We start from the raw sequence: 24,006 nt of genomic DNA on the forward strand, positions 1-24,006 counted from the left end.
ATCTCATGGGAGACGGATCTATTGTAGCTTTGTGGACTTCCGCAAAGCCTTTGACACAGTACCCAGAGCTAGATTGATGCGCAGATTACAGGAGATGGGAGTACCCACAGAGCTCATTTGGTGGATCATGGCATTGTATAGATCAGTAGTAGGGCATGTACGCACCTCTGAGGGTCTATCTACACCGGTTCACTCCACTATTGGGGTGAAACAGGGCTGCCCGCTCTCTCCTACTCTATTCGGTATGTATGTGGATGAGGTTGCAAACTACATTGAAAGCGATGGTGATAGGGGCGCACACCTTGCAGGGACATGGATTCCACTGTTGTTATATGCTGATGATATTGTGTTGATCTCCGACTCTCCGGAGGGGATGCAACGTCACTTGGATGCTCTGCATAGGTTTGCCCACGAAAGTGGTTTGTCTGTCAACCTTGGTAAAACCAAAGTTATGGTGTTTAATACCACCCACAGCAGATCAGGAGGTCGGCACCTACATTCACATACAGCCAGGAGACGGTGGAGTATACAGATGCTTACACTTACCTTGGAGTGGTTTTTAGCGAACCTGCATTTTCACTGAGGAGAGCAGCAGAGAACAGATTGACTAGAGCCCATGCAGCATTGGGTAGATTGGAGAGGATGTGTTCGCAGGTTCAGTTTCAAGAGCCTCGGACGAAGCTCTGGCTCTTTGACACTATGGTGGCTTCTACATTGCTCTATGGAGCTGAGATATGGGGACCTTCATTGGATCATCACGGGAGGTCGGGTCGCACTGATGGATGGGGGAGCATGGAGAAACCTCTGGTCTCTATGATCTCGCGGCTCATTAGAGCCAAGGCTTCAGTACCACGTGCCATTATCCGAGCAGAGCTAGCAGCCCCTCGTTTTGTGATGAGACCCAGATACATGGACACCCGCCTGCCTCATGGGATATGATGTGCTATTGGTCAGATACGCACATCTTCTCACCAACTGTAGATTGAGACTGGGAGATACAACGGAGTACCATCAGCGGCCAGGACATGCCCCTTGTGTGACATGGAACCTGAGACAGAGCTGCATTACACATGCCGCTGCCTCGTCTACTGCGAGATACGAGGCCGCTTCCATTGCTTGTTTGGAGAGGGTTTTGGACCATTCTCCAGAGTCATGGGATACGAGGATCAGAGATGCCTCGGTTTGTTCTTGCTGGAGCTGCGCAGACACAGAGATAGCCTGATGAGTGGAGAGGCTAGCGAGTCTTAGAGACGGATCACTGATTTCTTTAGAGCAGACATTGGATAGCCGGAGGAGCTACTCCCATAGCAGAGCTCACATTCGTCTCACACCAGAGGCACACTGATGGACCGAGCGATTGAGCTAGGGAGATCCAGGCGTCCAGGACTGCGTAGGACTACACAGCATCGACGGAGGCTACATCAGAAGATTCGGATCACTCTAGCCAGGCATGCACGACGCCCGGTCAGACTGCTGACCATGGAGGAGATTGATGAGATCCCCCAGCGACTGATGCTGGAGCTCTTGTGATCTAACTACTCAACTATCCCAACCAGCGGCTCACTTTGCTTAGTTCACATCGAGCAGCTTAGGATTCCATAGTATTTTTGTTTTGTTATGTTGTTATTTTGTTACTCTGACTTTGTATCAGATCCACCACACTGTAACTTTCGGGTCTCATAGGTCACTTTGGCCTTTTGAAGACGTTAATATAACAGTTCATTTTATTTCATCTCTCTCTCTCTCTCTCTCTCTCTCTCTCTCTCTCTCTCTCTTATTTCATTTTATTTTATTGCATGGCGCCAGTACAGTGGACTATGTTATGACCCAGCCCAGTTTCATATCTTCTATTCATGACTTCACGGTCGGCTCCAGACCTATTGGTATAGCGGTGGACCACGCACTCCTGACTTTCACGATATCATTTCGTTTCAGTTCAGCATCTCAGGCACGGCCACCCACACATGCCCGTTACACCTCTACACGAGAGACTGATTCAGTTTATATGGATGGGATCTACAGGCGTCTATGTACAAAGGAGCCAGACCGCCCTCTAGACGAGCTCACTCAGATCTTGACAGATACACTACATGCTAGTATGATGAGGAGTGCAGAGAGATGCAAGCTACACTTCAGAGGGAGGTACTTTTAGGGATTATCACACACAGACAGTCGCAGGTTCTCTTTCGACGCCTAGTACGACGAAAGAAGAGAGCTTATCTTGCTCAGCTCGAAGAGGAGTTATATCAGCTTTTCTTGAGCCAGGACTCAGGGGAGGCGTGGAGGCGTTTTCACGAGTATTCTTCTACACTTGCCATTACATCTACAGAGACTTGGGGTACATATGCAACCTCTCTCTACTCGATCCCAGGGCAGCAGTCCTTACTAATCCCCCAGAGCCTTGTCCACAGACTTGCACTTTCTTCACTGCTGAGATGGTAAAGAAAGCCCTTGACAGGATGAAGACTGGGAGAGCTTATGACCATGATGGTTTGGTGGCCGAACACTTTATACATGCTAGAGATATGCTTGCAGAGCTGATTGCAGCGATGTTCAACCGAGCCATGTGTGATGGATTTCCTAGCACTTGGAGCTTATCCACTATTGTGCCTATCTTCAAGGCAGGAGACCCTATGGAGCCAGAAACTACCGTACCATCATGATTGGACACACCTTGGCTAGGTTGTATGCATCTATTATCGAGCATCACCTCAGTAGATGGGCAGAGAGACGAGGCATACGGGCTTTAGGACAGGTTGGCTCAAGGAAGGGACTCTCTACTCTTGATCATATATTGACGCTCAGAGCTATCATTGAGGAGGGTAGAGCGCACGGCAGGAGGATCTACTGTAGCTTTGTGGATTTCCGCAAAGCCTTTGACACAGTCCCTAGAGCCAGGTTGATGCACAGATTACATGAGCTGGGTGTGCCCACAGAGCTGATCTGGGGGATTATGGCCCTGTACAGGACAGTAGTGGGACAGGTACGCACTCCAGAGGGTATGTATGGTCTAGTTCACTCCACCATTGGGGTGAAACAGGGATACCCACTCTCCCCTACTCTCTTTGGGATGTACATTGATGAGGTTTCAGACTACATAGAGAGGGACGGTGGAAGCGGAGCACAGTTGGCGGGCACATGGATTTCCTTGCTGTTATATGCGGATGATATTGTCTTGATTTCCGATTCTCCAGAGGGGATGCAGCGTCATGTGGATGCTTTACATAATTTTGCTCACGATAGTGGTATGTTTGTAAACCTTAGCAAGACTAAGGTTATGGTGTTTAACACCACACCACAGTGGGTCAGACGGTCAGCTCCTGCATTTACTTATGGCCATCAGCCAGTGGAGTATACAGATGCATACACATACCTGGGGGTGGTCTTTAGCGGCCCAGGGTTTTCTTTGAGGAGAGCAGCAGAGATGAGACTGACAAGAGCACATACAGCTTTGGGGAGATTAGAGAGGATGTGTTCACAGATCCAATTTCAAGAACCTCGTACAAAGCTTTGGCTCTTCGATACCTTAGTGACCTCAGCCATGCTATATGGAGTTCAGATATGGGGCCCTTCTGTGGCTCATAGCAGTCGCCCTAGTAGTACTGATGGGTGGAGATGCATGGAGAGACCTCTGGTTTCCATGATTTCGCGGATGATTAGAGCCAAAGCCTCAATACCACATGAGATTATCCGCGCAGAGCTGGCTGCCCCCCCGCTGGTGGTAGAGGCACTAACTAGATCAGTCTCCTTTTTACATAGCATCTGGGAGCTCCCCAGAGACAGGTATGCACGTTTAGCACTAGAGTCTTCTTGGCAGCTGGCTTCACAGGGAGATACAGCATGTTGGTATGCACAGATGACCTCTTGGTTCCAGATTCATGGTTTTAGCATAGACACGCTACCACCCTTCCAGTATTCGCTGGATGCACCCTCCTTGTCCCTTACTCGGACAGAGGTTAGCAGACTCATCAGACAAGATGTGACTCAGCTAGATACCAGGAGGACTTGGATAGAGCCGACCCATGAGCTAGGCACGAAGATGTCTTTCTACAGGGAGCATCTTCTCCAGCTCACAGAGGACGGTTTTGTGACTAGACCTAGCTACATGGACACACACTTGTCATATGGCTTACGATGTGCCATTGGTCAGATAGGCACATCTTCTCATCAGCTGGAGATTGAGGTGGGTAGATTTAGCAGAGTACCGGCAGAGGCCAGGATATGTCAGTTATGCCATTTGGAGCCAGAGACAGATCTGCACTATATATGCCATTGCCCAGTTTACTATGAGATACGAGGCCGTTTTCATTGCCACTTTAGGGATGGTTTTGGGCCACTATCTCGAGTTATGAGGTACCAGGATCAGAGATGCCTTGGGCTATTCTTGCTAGAGCTGCGCAGACACAGAGAGAGCCTCTTGAGGAGATCAGATAGGGGGAGACAGTCCCAGAGGGAGATCACTAATTTCTTTCGTGTGGAGACGCGCCAGTCAGAGGAGCAGGATCCAGAGCAGCCTCCAGGACCTACCTGCACTAGAGGTATACTGATTGACAGGGCCATGGAGCTTGGGAGATCTAGACGCCTGCGATCGCAAGGATCATCACTGCATCGACGGAGGATTCATCAGAGGATCAGGATCATTCTAGCCCGATATGGGAGACACCCAGCCAGAGTGCTTACTATGGAGGACATTGATGAGATTCGCCAGCGGCCGATGCTGGACATCTTGGGACCCTGATGTGCAGATGCTCCCTCACCCTCAGTTTCTTCATGTGCATGAGTTTGTATCATTGGTTATTGTACTGGCTAGAGAGTCTCTAGTCAATGCCCCCCCCCCCCCAGCTTGTCACTACAGCTTTCAGTCTAGTTTTTCTTTCATAGTTTTTTCATCTTTTCAGTTCTACAGACAGTGTATCAGATACACCATTTTGTAACCGTGATGGTCTCATAGGTCATTTTGGCCTTTTGTAGACGTAAATATATCATTTCATTTTCTCTCTCTCTCTCTCTCTCTCTCTCTCTAGACTGGCCCTCGAATCCTCATGACAATTAGCAATGAAAGGTCAATGAAAGGCTTTAATTAGCAATACCAAGATCAAAGATGCTTAGGCTTGTACCTACTGGAACTACATCGGCATAGGGATAATCTAATGAGAAGACAAAGAGCACTACAGCCTCAGAGGCAGATCACAGATTTCTTCGGATCAAGGAAGCAGGAGTGGAAGGAGAAGCAAGAGGCCAGCAGCCAGCACAAAGGAGTACCCACATTCATACCAAAGGCACCCTCATTGACAGGGCAATTGAGCTTAGGAAATCAAGACGACCACGATCGAGATGCAGAAGCACACTTCACCGGAGGAGACTACAACAAAGGATTAGAAGCATTCTAGCCAGACACCCAGAATGCTCCTAAGAAGTTTATTTAATACTTTGTATTTAGTTTTTCACATTTAGTACTATCTATCTATCTATCTAATCTATCTATCTATCTAATCTAATCTATCTTTCTTATCTATCTAATCTTTCTTATCTATCTATCTATCTTTCTATCTATCTTATCTATCTATCTATCTTTCTATCTAATCTAATCTATCTTTCTTATCTATCTAATCTTTCTTATCTATCTATCTATCTTTCTATCTATCTATCTATCTATCTATACACACACACACACACACACACACACACACACACACACACGTAGGTGCTGTGAAGAAGCAGCAGGTCCACAGTCGAAGCAGCACGCAAGCAGCAAGCTTTAGGGTTCACGCATGCGCAACAGGTACACGCAGGGGCACATAGGGTTCGAGGGCGCGCAGGCACAGCCAAGTTCTGCAAACGCGCTGCTAATATGCATGGTTAGGGTTAACGTCACACGCTACAGACTTGCGCGCAATTAGGGTTTGCGTGCGCTCTACAGAATCTCACCACACACACACACACACACACACACATACATGTGACATTTTAAGGTAATCAAAGTCCTCTCACACACACACACATACACAATTTTATTTTTTTTGTGAAGCTGATTTGATTAATTTACAAAGTGGGAAACCTCAAAGCGAGGAAAACCCACCAAAAAGATCAGATACAAGGGGAAGAGCACAACAATGTTCTGTGATGCAAAATCGCTAAAAGCAAACATAGAAGAGTCACAAGATTTCCAAGGATCCCCGGTGTCAAAGGCAAAATGTAACGATTGCCTCAGCGAAATCTGGAACGATGGAAAAGGATCCGCCTCATGTTGCTGAAACATGCGGAGATTGCGATGGTGCCACAGAGACCACAACGACCAAAATCTGACCCACGCGAAGAAGATGGCAAAACATTGGAGGGAAGACGGAAGAATGCCAAAAAGCCAAAATCGTTTGTGGAAACCGCTGAGGGAATCGAAGATGCATACAAGCAGAAATGCAGCGAGGGAATGCCCTGGTGCAGCGACAACACACACACACACACACACACACACACACTTTTTTTTGTAAATCAATTTGATTTAACTATCTGTGGGAAACCTCAAAGAGAGGAAAACTAACCAAAAAGATGTACAAGGAAAGGAACACAGCTGTGTTTGGCGGTATAAAATAGCTAAAAGCATTCATAAGAAAGCTGATGTATCTCTGTTGTGATATCACCAACTTCCAAGGCAAACCGCAAAGACTGCCGAGGGGAAATCTTGAAGAAAGGTAATGGATCCGTATGAATGCGATGGAACATATAGCCATTACGCTACCGCCACAGGCTCCAGTATGCCCAAAACCCGATCCACATGAAGAAGGCTGCAAAGCACTGCAACGCCGGCGAGAAGATACCGAAAATCCAAAACCGCTTATGGAAGACCGTTGCGGGAAAACGTAGCCGCATACACGCTGAAACCCGACGAAGAAATTCTCGAGTAAAACAGTAATCCCACAAGAGGTGACAAACATCCTCCTCGGCAGATAAGCAAAGGACGCATGATGAAGAGCGGATACGACGCATCCTAAGAAAGGTACCCACTGGGAGCACCCCAAGTAAACACCGCCAAAGAAACAAGCGCTCTTTCAGCGGCAGACGACTTTCCCATAGTGCAGATATAATCCTGCGCCACCAATTATCTGATTTATGCATGTGCCAAATAGCGTTGCAATGATCAGCAATCCATGGACGAGGCAGCAGAAGAGCATATGCCCGGCCAGCAGAAATATCTCAAAATGGAATTTCCCCAAGCTTCCAGTCAGACATGCGATCATCATCAGCCAAAGGTGAAACCGGCAAGAAACCTGTCAACATTTGCTGTAATTCTCTCCAATCTGGCGATAGTGCATGCCCAATCCAAAGCGGCGAGCGGCAAATGGAAACTCGAAAGTGAAACCATCTGCATCAACCACATCCTCAACCACTCGAATGCCACGGCAGGATAGGAAAAACGCCTGGCGAGGCCAGCGGTCAACCAAAGTAAGAGAAAAAGCCCGACTCCAATGAAGACTCTCCGCACGAAGCGAGTTTCCTTCCCTTCGAGCATTCCATGAAAGATGAATCGTAACCTGTTTCCATGCAGAAAGCAAGGTAGAAAAAAGTGGGCATCCAGGAATACGACCATCCATCTTACCAAATACTGCCTCTCACATGGATGATTGCCAGTGACCAAATGAAGATGTAACCACATGCTGAGTCAAGAGTGCAAACATAAGAGTCCAAGGCTGAGATTGTTGCACAAATGTAGGCAAAAGCATAGCCTTCCTAGCAATGACATGCCTACGCAGGTCCAAAATATTCAAACCACCAAAACGCTTTGGTGTACATAGTTTTGCCATCGATATCAAGCGCAAACCTTTTTTGTGAGCACGCGTTCGCCACAAATGAGACAAAATGGCCGACATAAGAGAGTCAAGACAATGATGGGGCCAATGCAACAATGGCAAAAAGAACTGAACATATGCCACAAGGATACTCTGAACAATTCGTAGGCGAACATGTAGCGGCCAGGTAGAAAGCTTCCAGTAATGCAGTTTAACATTCAGACGATGCATAACCCAATCCACTTTCTGCGTGTGAGAAACATTCCATCCAATCGGATAACCCAAATGTCTGGTGATTACATTTGGAGGAACAATCTCTCCTGGCCACAACAGAGCATGCCAATCGCAAGAACGAAGCAACAGAAGCTTTGATTTACGGAAATTGACTTTAAGACCAGCCGCAAGCGCAAACAATTCCAAAGCGTTCATAATCTCTTGAACATCATTTTGCTGATTGTGGGGCATAAATAGCGAGTCATCTGCATAAGCCTGCCCAATAAAAGTATGACCCGATGGTAGTTGTAAACCATGAAGACGTTGCGCAGAGGTCAAGTGATCAAGATACATCAACAAAGGATGAGAAGCAATTGCATACAACAAAGCACTAATAGGACAACCTTGCCTAACCAAACAACCAAGCAGCCACGATTCTGTCAATCCCCCGTCCAGGATGCCCGAAGACGTACTACAATCATACAAGAAATAAACCACGTTTGCCAACTTAGGACCAAATCCTAGACATCTCATTGTGGCAGCAATGAAGTCCCAATGCACAATGTCAAAGGCCTTTTCAATATCAACTTGCATAACGAGCACATCTTGTTGTGTATACTTAGCATATTCCATGCGAATCATAAGATTGGCCAAATTGTCCATAATTTGACGACGAGGAATGAAACCATACTGAGCCTGATGAAGTCCTGTAAACAATTAGTCCTTGATGCGGTGGACCAACATTTTAGCCAAAATCTTGTATATCACCGGCATCAAAGTTATGGGCCGCCAATGAGAGAACTGCTCGCAAAGCGCTTGCTTGGGCAACAACTTAAGTAAGCCCTCTTTCCATGAAATTGGCAAATCCTGTTTTTCCCATGCCACATTTATCATGAAAATCAGGGGTTGTTTAAGGGCATCCCAAAACGAGAGAAAAAATTCCACAGTAAGTCCATCCCAACTTGGAGATCTCCACCCGCCCAATGCAAGCAAGGCACCATGCAATTCGGCGACAGAGAAAGGATCCTCAAGGCATTGTGCCTCCTGCGAAGACAGGATCGGATGAACATAAGAAAGCAACAATTCACGCGCTCGACAAGCTGCCGAAGAAGGGTGGGATGGGCCAGCAAACACCGTACGGTAATGTGAAACCATAACTTCAGCCAATTCCCGCTTCGAAGAAGTCCAAGCACCCGAGGGAAGCATAACCCGTTTAATCGACTGTGAGACTCTCGAATGATGCAACTGCTTAAAAAATTTCTTCGAAGCACAACCTTTATCCATAAAGGCCTGTTGTCGGACATGCGTCTGCCACTTAGCAAGCTTCCTCTTATCATTTTGCTGAATACACACTTGAGCTTCACACAACTCCGTCATCTCAGAGTCAGACAATGGGCAAAAATCAGCCAGCTCATGTAATCTTTGACTAACCTGTTTCGCATCACCGATATTCTCCCGAATACGCTGCATATGCTGCCTACCATAGTCAGAAATCACAATTTGTACTCTCATGACAAAACGGTACCAAGCAGCATCTAAATCAATATGCATTTGAGCCAACAGCGGGGAAATAATATCGGCAACCATGTGACGAAAAGCTTCATGAGTAAGATAGGCATTATTAATATGCAACAAACGTTTCCTGTGAAGAGGCCGATCACAAAGAGACTGACCAAAAGACAACGACAGCAAAAGAGGATAATGATCCGATAACTGGAGAGCATAATCTATCCTCATGTCACATACAAATTTATCATACTGTTGCCCATTAAGCAAATACCAACGATCTAAGCGTGCTCTGTAAGAGGAATGAGCACCATGCTGAAAGGTGAAACCAGAAGTATCAGGATGCAAAGAACGCCATAGATCAATCATTTGAGCAGAGGCAACAAGAAAATCCCAGTTATCCTTCTCCGCAAGCAACATATGCGAGTTTCCTGTGGTGCTGTCAAGCCAATCAGGAGTATTATTGAAATCTCCACACAAAAGTGCATTCGATGTCCATGGGTGAGACGAGATTTCTCTCCACAAAGCAGCTCTTTGCCCAGAGGCCGTATATGCATATGTACCGCCAAATTCATGAACTCGACCATTCAACAAACACTGTACAACCATCCACCGACCATGCGGATCATTGTATAACAGAACAGGCTGAAGCTCATGTCGAATCATCATCAATCCAATATCCGGCAAAATAGGAACATTGACCAGCAAACTCGTGCTGATTGTGCTCTTGCAAAACAACTATGTCTGCCCTACATGTATGTACATAGTGCCAAGTTAGCCGCCATTTGTCCAGGTTGCATAATCCACGCACATTGTATGAGATGCATTTATTATGACTTTGCATTGGAAACATATGTACATAAAGCAACAAATTTCAAAATCAAGTGGAGGTGCCCATAGACACGTCTCCATGCATTCGTGCGAGGACTCATCCTCTGAGTCAGGGCAGGAAACATGTCCACAATGTTCACATGCGATGTAGAAGCCTCACCAAGGAGTACATCTTTGTAAGAGTGCATTGCTTTATCCCATGCATCAATCAGTGTGCGATTGTCATTGCATGGAAGTTGCTTAAACGATGCATTCTTGTTAGCATTTACAGAAGGAACGTAATTACAAGCAGAAAGTGGCGTGCGAATCTTCAATGCTTTTTTCGGTACCACCCATGTATTGACATTAGCAGGTCCAACATTTTTGCCTTTAACAGCAATCCCAATCCCAAGATCAGTAACTTGTTGCGCCTTGCCTTTCCCTTTGTCCACAGTCGAAGCCACTTTAGCAGTAGAAACTCCACTTTGCTTGGCTTCACTTGTGGGTTTTCCAGTAGGGAGAGAGGTGGACAAAGGAACAGCAGAGGGAGGGGGTTGCAAGACCGGCTCTGGACATTCGGATTGCATATGACCAAATTTGGCGCATCGAAAACAAGACTTCACAAATTTTCCCCATTTAAGTTTAAAAGGGCGCTTGCCTACCCATGGATCACCTGAGTCAACCATAATACCATCAGAGGTAATCTTATCCGTGTCCCAGAGAATACAAAACCTGTTAGTATTCGCATCCAATTTTGAAGGACAGATAACCTTCCCAAGCTGCGCAGCCAACAACGGCAGGAAATGTCTCCACGTGCGAGGAAAATCCACAATTTCCACCCACACCGGGCATTTGTGACGAATAAGACTCTGCCCACGGGAGAACATGTGTCATCTGCGTATTAAAAAAGAGGGGAGACATCTCAAGCAAAAGATTACGAGCTTCTGTATCTGCGAGCAAAACTTCGTAAAATCCACGCGTCCCAAAGTAGACACCACGGACAGCTTGCCGCTTAAGGAGAAAATCGACCCATTGGCTGACATCTTGCGCAGTAGGCATTTTCCCCGAGAAAAACAGAATAACCGCATTCATAGCGTACTGCGCAACTGGGTCCATAAGATCCTGCACCGGAATGCGCACCTCAAGAGCAGGCGCCTGACCATTCCATGCCTGTCGAGCCTCCTCAAAGTCCTCATACAAGCATGCCTTGATCTCCGAGGCTGCCTCCGACGTGGATTCCATTGCTTTCCGACGCTTAAAGACCCATAGTGAGTCAAACATAAATTAAAAGAAAACCTCTGCTGCAAACAAAACCTACTGGCGAGAAACTTTTGCAGTCTACTATTGAGAGTACATGCTTCACCGAAAGCAACAACCAAAACCCACAACAATATACATCTCCTGAATTCTGCCGAAAAAGATGAAGCTTGAGTAAGACACTACCCTGTATACAAACTGCCCTGCCAGTCCTGCAGAACGATACCCCAGCTGGCGTGTAAAGCGTTCTGCAACTGTCACCGACAGTCTTGCTATGGAATACTGCAGTGGTCAACAACGACGAACAGGAGGGCGCACTGCGTCTGCTGCTGCTATGCGCAGGGAAATGCAGCAGGAGCTTCACACACTGTCTCACAGCAGGCCGCCTTCAAAGTCTGCCCACACACACCCACGCGCGCTGACAGTCAGCCTCCCTTGCTGCCGTAGGCACAGCAGTGCACAGGAAATAGACGCAGCAGAGCACGAATTACAAGCGCCTCTTACACACACGCACGCACACTCACACCCACCTGCTGGCGCAGGCGCAGAGAGTGACTGCAGAGGACGGAGGCTCACGCGACAGAGGCCTGAATTTTCACGGGCTGCTCTTCACACACACACACACACACGCACGCACACACTTTTCTTTTTGTAGATAAGTTTGATTAATTTACTAGTGGGAAACCTCGAGGCGAGGAAAACTCACCAAAAAGATCATATACAAGGGGGAAAACACAAAACCATTCTGTTGTACAATATGGTTAGAAGCATTCATAAGAAAGCTAATGTATCTCTACGGTGATATCACACACACACACACACACACACACACACTTTTTTTTTGTAAATCTGCTTTGATTAATTTACAAGTGGGAAACCTCAAAGCGAGGAAAACCCACGGAAAGAAAGGGATACAAAACACGGAGCACTATGAGGCTCCGAAGGCTAGAAACAGTCAAAGTAAATCCTGTAGGTATCAAGAGTAATGTCTCCAGCATCATAGGCAAAATGCAGCGCTTGACCAAGAGATAATTTGAAATAGAGAAAGGGGCCAACAAAAGTGCCTTGGAACATTAAGGAGTTCCTATGGTGCTAGATGGCCCACACAGTCCAAAATCTGACCCAGGTGAAGAACACCGCCAACTAAGATTGTGGTGACCGAAGCACCCCAAAAGCCAAAATCGTCTGTGAAAAGAGCCGGAAGGAAAACACAGCCGAAGAGCAGTCGACACTTGCCGAATGAAGGCTCTGGAGTGACAATAACACCACAGTAAGTGTGGCACGGTCTCCTCAGCTTCAAGGCAACTGGGGCAGCGGGAAGGCGCAATATGCCGAGCTTGCAACACACTGCCAATAGGTAGAGCTCCCACCAAGCACCGCCACAAGAAAACACGTTCCTTCAAAGGCAGATGACTGCCAAATGCGAGACAATGTGTGTTGCCACCACAAGGATGACTCGGAAAGCGACCATAGCTGATTACCCCGATGCACAATCCATACATCAAACTGAAGGATGACAGGATGGCATAGACACTGGCAGCTGAGATGCAGTCAGCTGAGTCCAATAATCTAGTAGCCAGATTCCAATCAGAGAAGCGAGAGTCTACATCCAGAGGAGGAATGGGTGAATGAGCAGCAAGCATCCTTTGAATCTCCCACCAGAGAGGAGAATAGTGAAGGCCCAACCAAAAGCGGGAGATGGCATCAACGAAAGAAAGAACATAACCCGAGTCATCAACCACCTGATGCACCTGACAGATTCCTTTTTGGGAAAGAAAATACGCTTGGCGAGGAGACCGTTGAACCAAAGTCGAAGTAAAAACCCTGCTCCAATGCAGACTCTCCAAGCGAAGAGAGTTACCCCCCAAGGATTGTCGACCATCCTAAGCCAAATGCGAAGTGACAACCTTCCAATCAACAATTAGAGAAGAAGTAAAGGGACATCTAGGAATGTGTCCTTCAAGCTTCCCAAAAACAATATCCCAATAAGTTGGTCTCCAATGACCAAAAGAAGGGGTGACAATGTGCGCACACAAATGGGTGACCATGAGAGCCCAGGGTTGCTGTGCTACTCCACCAAAACTGGCAACAACATAGCTTTCCGAGCCAAAAGACGACGTCTCAAGTCCAAATATTTAACCCTCTAAGCCGCTTGGGAGAATGCAACTTGTCCATAGATAGAAGCCGAAGGCCCCTCTTGCTAGACGAGGTCCGCCAGAAATGCTCTAAAATATTGGACATGAGGGACTGCAAGCGCAACCGAGGCCAGGATAACAAAGGCAAGTAAAACTGCACATAAGCCAGAAGGATGCATCGGACAATCCTGAGACGCACATGAAGCGGCCACGTGGACAATTTCCAATAATTCAACTTGGAATGCAGACGTTGGAGCACCCAATCCACTTTCTACATAGCCGATACATTCCAACCCAACGGATAACCCAAATGGCGAACCAGAACATGTGAAGGAACAATCTCCCCAGGCCACAACATCTTATGCCAGTCACACACTTTCAGAGGCAATAGCTTGGATTTGCAAAAGAGACCTACTGCCAATCCAAACAAGTGAAGAGTATGCATAATCTGCTATACATCATCATAGTTATTACGAGGCATGAACAAAGAGTCATTTGCATAAGCCTGACCAGCAAACTGTCGACAAGAAGGTAAAGTCAGGCAGTGGAAGTCAAGGAATCCAAATACATAAACAAGGGATGAGTAGCGATCGCATAGAGCAAAGCACTCAGAGGGCAGCCATGCCTTACCGACCGTCCCAAAGGCCAAGATTCTGTGAGAGAACCATCCAGCAAGCATGCAAAAGTACTGCATACACACACACACACACACACAAGCTCAGGCTTCTACGCACCAGCATGATAGAGATTAGAGGGCTTAAACTCTAGAGTCAGCCGCAATACAGTCAAACTAGCAAGCAAATAAAGAGAGAGATGCAAAATTTGAGCAAAAGTTGCAAAGGAAGAAAAAGATGACGATTACAAACCTGCTCTTCTAGAGCAAGAAGGCGCTCTTTCAAGATTGCACTTTTGGCACCTGAATCCTGAGTATCAACAGCAGACGATGGATAAACATTCTACAAAATATGCAAAAGGATCACCTGGTAATAGAGCGTCCTGTTACCTTGCTTTCTAGTTGCAACTGATGTTCTTGTGCGCGAAAGCATGCAAGAAGTTGTTCCAACTCCCTCACTCTTTCATGCTCCAATCTGTATCTGGAAGCAAAAGACTCTGCTTCCTACAAAAGCAGAGACTAAAGATCTACTTGAACAATTCTCGAAATTTACTTTGAGAATTATGCAAAAAGGAAAATCTCAAAACGGTATATTACTTGTATTTTCCCTTGTATCATGCTTGTGAGTAGTTGATTGTTTGATTCGGTTGCTGCCAATTCTCTGATTAGCGTTGTGTTTCTGCTCTCTAGATCCAAAGTTGTCTGCCCAATATTAAAATCTTCAATGGCATGACATTAGATTCATCATTGAGAAATATTTTACAAAACAAGATAAAAAGGTAAAGACTTAATAGTACCTGCTTGGAAGAGGAAAGTTGGGATGTCAATGTAGTCTTTTCTCTCTGCATGTTATCAAGAAGGCTAGACTGCTGTGCAAGGGATCGGGACAGCATCTCCAGTTGTTTCTCCATTTCCTACAGAAATGAAATATTATTAATGTCTTCTACAGGCCAAAATGACCTATGAGACTGAAGAGTTACATCATGGTGAATCTGATACAAAGTGTTGATAAAGAAAAGAAACTAAACTAAAAAAGAACACTAATAGAGCTGTAAAAGGTACGTAGCATGAGCCTGATGAAATGTTATATTGAACGTCTTCAATAGGCCAAAATGACCTATGAGACCAAACTGATACCATCTTGGTGGATCTAATCCAATATCTGGGTGCAAAAATAAAATGATGTAAAAATGAAGTGAAAGTGAAGTAAAATGAAAGACTAAAATCATCATCCTCATCATCATCATCATCAGTGCCCGAGGATGCCTGGCATCGGGCAGTGTCCAAGAAAGTACTGCATCGGTCGCTGAAGAGCTTCGTCAATGTCCGCCTCCGTCAATAGTCGTATTGGGCGTCTCCCATGTTGTGCTAGAATAGTCCTGATCCTCGGATGGAGCCTCCGTCGATGTCGTGGTCGCCCTTGTAGACGTGGGTGTCTAGCTCTCCCGAGCTCAATGGCTTTGGGAGAAAATGAAATGAAATGATATATTAACGTCTTCAAAAGGCCAAAATGGTGAGCCAGAGGATATGCGTGCAGTTGCTACTGACTTTTACCGTGAATTACTGTCGGTTGAGCCCCAGTCGAAGCGGCAGGATGCATGCAGAGAGCAGGTTTGGGCACAGATGCCTTGTCTTGTGACTGAGGAGATGCGCCAGAGACTAGAGATGTCTCTTCAGCTTGAGGAGCTGCACACGGCTCTTAGGGCCCTACCTCGTGGTAGCTATCCAGGTGAGGATGGGCTGACTCCCAGTTTCTTCTTGGAGTACTGGGACCTGCTTGGCCCAGATCTTTGTAGTGCCTTTCAGTACATTCTGCACACAGGAGTGATGCCGGATAGCATGAGTGAGGGCTTGATTTACCTCATTCCAAAGGAGGGTGGCTCCTTGGATGAGATTCGACAGTAGCGCCCCATCACCATCCTCAACTCAGCCTACAAAATTCTTGCCAAGGCTCTGAGTTTGAGGATTCAGCCACTTTTGGAGAGCCTTATACATGGGACTCTGACAGGTTTTGTCAAGGAACGCAGTATCCTTGACAACATCTTCACTTTCTGGGAGGCTTCTGCCCTGGCACGGCTCCGTGGGGAGGACCTTGTGATTCTTCTTCTCGATTTTGAGAAGGCATACGACAGAGTTGACTGGGACTTTCTAGAGGGAACTCTATGCAGGATGGGTTTCTCAGATGCTTGGATCAGAGGGGTGTCAGCTTTGTACAGACAAGCTCACAGTCATGTGCTTTTGGCAGGAGGTAGAGGTGAGCGCTTCATGCTCACACGATCTGTCAGACAGGGTTGTCCTCTAGCCCCCTTTCTCTTTCTGTTCTATGCGGAGGCGATGAGCAGATTTTTGGTGTCACAGCAAGTTGGTCTGAGGGGCTTAGCACTCCCTATACGGGGAGATGAGCTTTTGGACGCTGAGTTTGCCGACGACTCAGCCTTGTACTTAGAGGGCCAGGAGGCCAATCTACACAGATGTGAGCAGGCTTTGGAGACCTTCTGCTGTGCATCGAGCGCACTGATCAACTAGAGAAAGACAGTGGCTTTCTCGGTTGGCAATGCTCCTGTGCCAGATTGGATGCCAGGAGAGGGTTTCAGGTGGATTCCTCCAGGGACTGCAGTTCGGTACTTGGGTTGTCAGGTTGGTTTGGACTTGTCCCCCGAGCAGCAGATTGCTCCTCTTCTCCTGTCCATCAGGAGAAAGCTGTTACATTGGAGCTCAGCACGACTTTCGCTCGCTGGTAGAATAGTAGTTGCCAACCAGGTGTTGTTGGCGACTATGTGGTACATCACTTCTTGCTGGATCTTCTCGAGTTCTTGTATCAGCCAGGTAGAGAGGCTGATCAAGAACTTCGTTTGGTCAGGTCGTGACACTCAGATTGCCCGAGCCAAGGTGGCTTGGTCGGTCATCACACTCCCTTGTTCTCAAGGAGGGCTTCGGATCATTGATCCAGCACAGCAGAGTAGAGCCCTTCTTGGGAAGTTCGTCGTCAGAGGACTTCTTCCAGGCGAGGAGCCCTGGAAGGATTTCTTGCTGCAGAGGCTTCGTGCCAGGGTGCCTCAGTCAAGAGGCCCTTGGCAACCTTCGACCAGATGGATCTTTACAGAGTTGCGCCGAGTTGGTTTGAGCAGGAGACTGGAGGACCGATTCGCTGAGAGTCTGTTTCGATCTTGGGAGCTCTTACGGCGTGGCCCAGAGCAGAGACAGCCGACGTGCACGGAGGAGTGCCTACGGCAGCCCCTCGTTTGGAACCCCATGGTTAGCACTCAGAGAGGCCACTTGGTTGGGAGTCGGCCTCATGTTTCTTGGGGTCCCATGGCAGCAAGTCCAGCGCGTTCTCTAGGTGACTGCCTTTGAGTTCACAGGTTTGTCTGAGGAGGTGCAGGGTGTCCAGCTACAGGGCATGAGAGGGGTGCTGAGCATGTGTCAGGACATCTCAGAGTCAGTTCCAGCTGAGTGGCTCACGCCTCTCGAGCCAGTAGCACCCCGGTGGATGGGAGCCTTCACACGACTGGAGGTTCTCATTTCAGTCAGGGCTTGCTCAGAGACTGTCCCAGCCCTGTTCTTCGAGCTTCAGGGTGGGGGACGATTACGACGAGTTGCAGTAGAGGCCCCGCAGGTAGCAGAGTGTTGTTTCCAGAGGATCCGAGTTGTGGGCATCTGTGGGAGGACTTGCGTCATAGACCCTGACCCAGCAGCTCTTGAGACTGGACACTGGAGGCTATGGGCTTGGGAGTGTTGTCCACTGGCACGAGTACAGTGGGATCCTTGTGAGTGGCTATGGAGGGACCCTTTCTCTTCTGCAGACCGCCCAGGAGTCCCCTTCTTTCAGTACACTGTTCGGCTTGGACGTCATATACTTGCAGCACAGAGAGAGGCCCGCCCCGCTGCAGCACGTCATTGGCACGAGGAGGGCCTCACAGTCCAGTTCTTGGCAGCCTTTTGGCAAAGGCTGTGGGACTCCAGACAGCCGAGGCGCGTCACTTTGTTCCAGTGGCTGGTTGCACACAGAGCCACAGAGTAGGGAGCTGGCTTGTGCATAGTGGTCTCTCGGCCGCATGTGCAGCCTGCGACCAGTTGGTGGAGAGTCAGCGTCACTGTCTTTGGGACTGTCCCTCGGCCCAGCAGGTGTGGCTACGAGTTCTTCGGCTGATGCCTGCTCTCTCCACGGCTCGACAGTACACTTGGGGGGCAGCGGCTTGGTCCACCCTCACGGGCTCGGCACTTCAGTTTGAGCTATCTTCCACTAGCAAGATGATAGTGATGCAGGGGGGGCGACCTACACTCCAGCCTGCTACAGAGCTTACTACACAAGAGTGGTGCAGTGAGAGAGAGGAGTGTTGGGAGCTCATCAGTGGCCTAGCTCTCTGGTTCATCTGGCGGGCCCGCTGTTTCCGCATCTTTGAGGCTCGCCCTGTGCCACCAGTAGAGCTGTTCGTGACTTCTGGCTAGAGCTGATCCATACTCTCAGAGGACAGCTTGAGGGACTACAAGGCAGCTCCGACCGCATGCGGGAGAGCCGCGAGGCTTTCCTTCGACTCTGGCGCCCTGGGCCTTTCTACACCATAGTCCAGGGGGTGCTCAGATGGCACTACTGTCCACCTGTGTGGCTCTTCCCTCCTCCCATTTTTTGATTTAGCCTCATTGTATATATGCTGTTTTTTCATTGGGAGAGTCTCCCCATCATGCTTGTTGTAGCCCTCTCTTGCAGAGGTGGATGTAGCCCTACGGGCAGTTTTCAGTAACTAATAGAAGGATCTTTTTCTCGGAAAAAAAAAGGGCCAAAATGACCTATGAGACCATCAGATACAAAGTGGTGAATCTAATACAACGTCTGAAGGACAAGTACAAAAAGTACTGAAAGTAAAAATGAAAACTGAAAATGAGGTGAAATGTGAAATGTGAAATGTGAAAATGTAAAATAGGCCCTCAATGACAATCTGGGTGTCGTGCTAGAATGCCTATGATCCTCTGTTGGAGTCTCCGTCGATGGAGTGTGCTCCTGTGTCTCGGTCGTGGTCATCTCGATCTCCCGAGCTCAATCGCCTTGTCAATGAGGGTGCCTCTCGTATGAATGCGGGTACAACCCTGTGCTGGTGGTTGGTCTCTTGGCTCCCTCGATCCGAAGAAGTCTGTGATTTGTCTCTGCGACTGTCGTGCTCCATGTCTCCTCAACAGACTATCTCTATGTCGGTGTAGCTCAAGTAGATATAAGCCAAGGCATCTCTGATCCTGATACCTCATGACTCTATCTAGGGGTCCAAAACCCTCCCTGAATAAGCAATGGAAGCGTCCTCGTATCTCATAATACACAGTGCAGTGGCATATGTAGTGTAGCCCTGTCTCTGGCTCTCTACCGCATAGTTGACATATCCTAGACTCCGGCGGTATCCCTTTGAATCTACCCGTCTCAGTCTCCGGTTGGTGTGAGGATGTGCGAATCTGACCAATAGCACATCGCAGACCATGAGACAGATGAGTGTCCATGTAGCTCGGACGAGTCACAAACCCATCTCCCGAAAGTTGGAGAAGGTGCTCTTTGTAAAAAGCCATCTTCGTGCCCAACTCCTGCATCGGCTCTACCCATGTCCTCCTGGTGTCCAACTGTATTAGATCCTGCCGAATGAGTCTAGTGATCTCCGTCCGTGTGAGTGGCAGGGAGGGTGCATCTAGGGAATACTAAAAAGGAGGCAATCTATCCATGCTGAGACCATGCCTCTGAAACCATGAGGTCATCTGCGCATACCAACATGATGCATCTCCTTGCATCGCTAACTGTCTAGAAGACTCAAGAGCCAATTTAGTATATCTACCTCTATGCGTATCCCATAGACTGTGCATAAAGGACACTGATCTAGTAAGAGCCTCAATCTCAATAGGAGGGGCGGCTACCTCCGCTCGAATAATCGCATGTGGTATGGAGGCCTTGGCTCTAATCACCCGGGATATCATAAATACCCAGGGTCTCTCCATGTTCCTCCAACTGTCATGATTCACAGATGGTCCCCAAACTTGGACCCCATAAAGCATAGCTGAAGCAACCAAAGTATCAAAGAGCCATAGCTTTGTTCGTGGTTCTTGAAACTGAACCTGCGAACACATTCTCTCTAGCCCTCCCAATGCCGCATAGGCTCTGGACAGTCTAGTCTCTGCTGCTCTCCTCAGAAATGAAATGAAATGTTATATTAACGTCTTCAAAAGGCCAAAGTGACCTATGAGACCAGAGTGTTACAATGTGGTCGATGTAATACAAAGAGTAACAAAATGACAAAATGACAAAATAAAAATACTATGGAATCCTAAACTGGTAGGTGTGAACTAAGCAACTAGCTGAGATAGCTAAATCACAAGAGATCCAGCATTGGTTGCTGGCGGATCTCATCAATCTCCTCCATGGTCAGCAGTCTGACCGGACGTCGTGCATGTCGGGCCAAAGTGATCCGAATCCTCTAATGTAGCCTCCGTCGATGCAGTGTAGTCCTCTGCAATCGTGGGCGTCTGGATCTCCCCAGCTCAGTCACTCGGTCGATCAGTGTGCCTCTGGTGTGAGGCAACAAGCTCTGCTGTGGTAGTAGCTCCTCCGGGTGTCCAGTGTCTGCTCTAAAGAAGTCTGTGATGTGTCTCTGAGACTGGCTAGCCTCTCCTCTCATCAGGCTCTCTTTGTGTCTGCGCAGCTCGAGCAGAAACAAACCCAGGCATCTCTGATCCTCGTACCTCATTGTAGCGCGGATAATGTGTCGTGCTCTCAAGAGTGTGGGTGCCCCTCAGTGCAATGTGTGTGACAATCTCACTCAAACAAATGGAAACTCTCTCAAAAAGAATGAAACACAGGAACAATGGATAACAACAGAGACACAACAGTGGACCAGAACATGTGGACTTGACTAGCTCAAAGAACCATGTACAGACTCTGGCGTGGCAGCACACTCAGCTCCAGCCCAGGACTCACAGGTACAAATGGGGTGTCGAGGCTCAGATGTGCAGGGATGGTGAAACAGTGCTCTGTGTAAGACTCGCTCTAGACGACTACGTACAAGATAATAGAACTGCCCCAAACGACTACTCATATGTACAACCATAAAGAGCCACCAACGGCTCATAAATGTCCAGCCAGCTAAGTCTATCTCCAAACTGAGTGGTGGTGGTGACCTGGCCACGATGTCCACTAGACCACCGTAGGTACCCTACCACATGTCACTCCCAGCCCAAAGGGTCGTCCAGTGTGAACCAGACCAACTGTAGCTAACTGTCCAACTGCCTGTCCTGTGAAGTGACACTGTAGCCCTGCTACAGGTTGCCCGCCACAAGACCGCTCACCGTCTCGGTGAGAGGAAGACTGAAACTGTGAAAGAAAACTACTAGTATGTACAATGGTGAGTTCCTAAATCTGTCATCCAAGAGATAGAGTGGTGGCCACTGCTGCATCCGAAGTATCAACCTCTGGAGGTGGAGCCATCAAATCGATTGTGGGGCCTTGCTGTATGCGAGCTCTCCTGTCAGTAAGTGTGTTTCCTGAGAAATAACCAGCCACTTGTTGCTGGGCAGATGGTAGCGCCTGCCCTGTAGTGTACTGAGGACGTCGAGTAACACAGCCATGCCGATGTGCTCCAGCAACTCCATCACAACAAGTCATATTTTGCATCTGAGGCAATGGTGAAGACTGAAACCCCTGAGGAGGAGGATACTGTTGTTGTTGTTGTTGATTGTAGTACTGAACGGGAACTGGAGTCTGTGAGTAAAGTCCCACAAACTGCTGAGAAGGACCCGTTGCTACATGCTGCACTGGTGTACCTGCTCCAGTCCACCCATATCCCATACCCATCATCGTAGGCTGTGTTTGCCTATTTTCCTGTAAGAGCAATTCTCTAAATCCTTGTATTTGATTCTGAAGGTCACTAATCACTTGAGACTTTAACTTCAGGGCCTGCTGGAGTGCGAAAATAGTGGCATCCTTATCAACGATGGCGCTCTCAGCAACCTTCAGAGCTCCCTCCATAGCTGCGTAAGTAGCTACGTGACGCTGGTGTGTGGCTGCTAAACGCTCTGCTCCCAGCTCAATGGTGGCAATGGCTTGCCTAGACTCCTGCAATATATCCTCCGATAGCCGAAAAAATGATGAAGAGTCCGACCCTGTGGAAGGTCCTGTAACAGCGTCAGGGTGAAGAGAGCTGACGAGTGGTACAGCTGGTGGGACTGGTGTGACAAGTGGCACTGCTCGCGGTGGACTAGGCGCATGCCTCTCTGTCGAAGTAGAGATGGTAGGAGTGGTTGCTGCAGGACTAGGCATAGGAGAAGAAGAAACTGCCACTGGGACGTGGGGGCTAGTCACTGTGGTGGTAGGTGTAAAAATAGCAGCAATAGAGAGAGGAACACACACTGTAGAAGCCACAACTGTGACATGCGTAGTGTGATCTGCACCACCCGAACCTACCAGCGAATCAGTAGCGACCGTATGCGAGGAACGTCGAACTGGTTGCTTCACTCGAAGCTGTTGGCTTTCCGAAACTGGTAGGGATACTAAAGATTCTACTGTGTCCTTCACTACCTTTGCTCTCTTTTTCTTTGGCTTTTCAGATAGATCCATTGTTTGCTCAATATCTTTCCCTTTTCCCATAGAGCTTTTACGTTGCATCGTCGCATCCACATCCATAGGACTAACAGGTATATTAATGACCCAGGCCAACATCGGAGCTGCGAAGCATTGAAAGCTAGATTGCACAGATTGCACCTGAGCTCGGAATCTTTTTGCTCGCGACTGTAAAGAGGTAAATAAAATTTGATGAAAGCCACACGAGATGGTGTGGATGAGGCAGTATAGGCCTTCGCAGTGCGAGAATATAGTAGGCACGTCACATCTGGCCTTGCCCTTGCCCTTGCCTTTGCCCTGGCCCTGGCTGACTTTAGGATCTCTGACCAAAAATTAATACTTGAAAATGGCCCAAAGCTTTTTATTCCTTGCATAGTCAGCATGACTCGTACTAAGTAGCTCTTTGCATGCCTCGATTGTCGCATCTTTCGAAAGTTGTGAATAGGTGCGCGTAGTTGGTTTTACTGCAGGAAAGGTTGTCATCCCCAAAGCGTTACCTATTCGTGTAGCAGTCAGTGGGTGTCCTCTGACTTTGGGAAAAAACTTGAGGAGTGTATGCACCATATCCATGGGAATATCTGAAGGCAGCTCGGTGTCTGCTAATGCTGACAGACCTAGCTTGTGTAGCTGGTCTTTTGATAAGACTTCTCGAAGCGACGGATGAGGCTGCTGCAGATGGAAGTTCAGTGTGAACTTGGTTTGGGTCTTGGAAGGAGGAGGCCGAGGAATTCAATGACTCAATACATGCATAATGGCTTTCCTCTTCTTTTGGTTCTTTACAGCTTCTTCTTCTTCATCCTCTTCCTCTTCCTCTTCCTCGTTGCTCGAAGACTCTGAGTCGGAAGCAAAGCTTGAGTCGGACTCCTTGTAGTTTTCATCACTGAGATCAGTGGAGGACACATCGGTGAGGCCATGGCTGGATGTATCCACATCCTCTTCCTCTGCAGAACTTTGGGATGTCTCAGTTGGCCTCTCTGGAGAGAGAGCTCTTTTCTTCCTTGCTTGTTTGCTTGTACCAGCCATCGTAAAGAAAACTCCCTGGTTGTGTCAATCTGCAGTGTGCAGGGCGAACTCTGAAAAAGCTTGATTAAGCAAGAAGCTAGA

At 47.9% G+C, this 24,006-nt stretch overlaps 2 protein-coding genes across 10 annotated transcripts in view; one reads left to right on the forward strand and one right to left on the reverse strand.

Annotated features, from left to right (window-relative positions):
- Window positions 1–24,006, reverse strand: part of LOC147421294 (uncharacterized) — a 115,014-nt gene that overhangs the window by 13,374 nt on the left and 77,634 nt on the right. For all 9 annotated transcript variants that reach the window (XR_015186956.1, XR_015186957.1, XM_086504320.1 and 6 more), the window contains 4 exons: window positions 15,116–15,232; window positions 14,916–15,020; window positions 14,709–14,822; window positions 14,572–14,628 (listed from right to left, as the gene is read on the reverse strand). Coding sequence is in view for 7 of the 9 variants with exons in the window: in XM_086504320.1 (XP_086360446.1) it covers window positions 14,572–14,628; window positions 14,709–14,822; window positions 14,916–15,020; window positions 15,116–15,232 (393 nt within the window). In the remaining 2 variants the exon portion in view is untranslated. The remainder of the gene's footprint in view (window positions 1–14,571; window positions 14,629–14,708; window positions 14,823–14,915; window positions 15,021–15,115; window positions 15,233–24,006) is intronic.
- LOC147421295 (uncharacterized) lies at window positions 3,200–4,738 on the forward strand. The gene is made up of 2 exons (XM_086503870.1): window positions 3,200–3,587; window positions 4,032–4,738. Exons 1-2 carry the CDS (start codon window positions 3,200–3,202, stop codon window positions 4,736–4,738), a joined length of 1,095 nt encoding a protein of 364 aa, XP_086359996.1.

This window comes from Adiantum capillus-veneris, chromosome 28 (assembly GCF_014529385.1).
Source record: "Adiantum capillus-veneris isolate H3 chromosome 28, ASM1452938v2, whole genome shotgun sequence".
In the NCBI taxonomy this organism is placed as follows: Eukaryota; Viridiplantae; Streptophyta; class Polypodiopsida; order Polypodiales; family Pteridaceae; genus Adiantum; species Adiantum capillus-veneris.

Bases quoted from the DNA above. Each gene is read 5' to 3' on its own strand.
- LOC147421295 (XM_086503870.1), top strand. From the start codon at position 3,200: ATGCAGCGTCATGTGGATGCTTTACATAATTTTGCTCACGATAGTGGT. The intron at 3,588-4,031 runs GTCGCCCTAGTA...CCCATGAGCTAG, and splicing joins CCCTTCTGTGGCTCATAGCA to GCACGAAGATGTCTTTCTAC.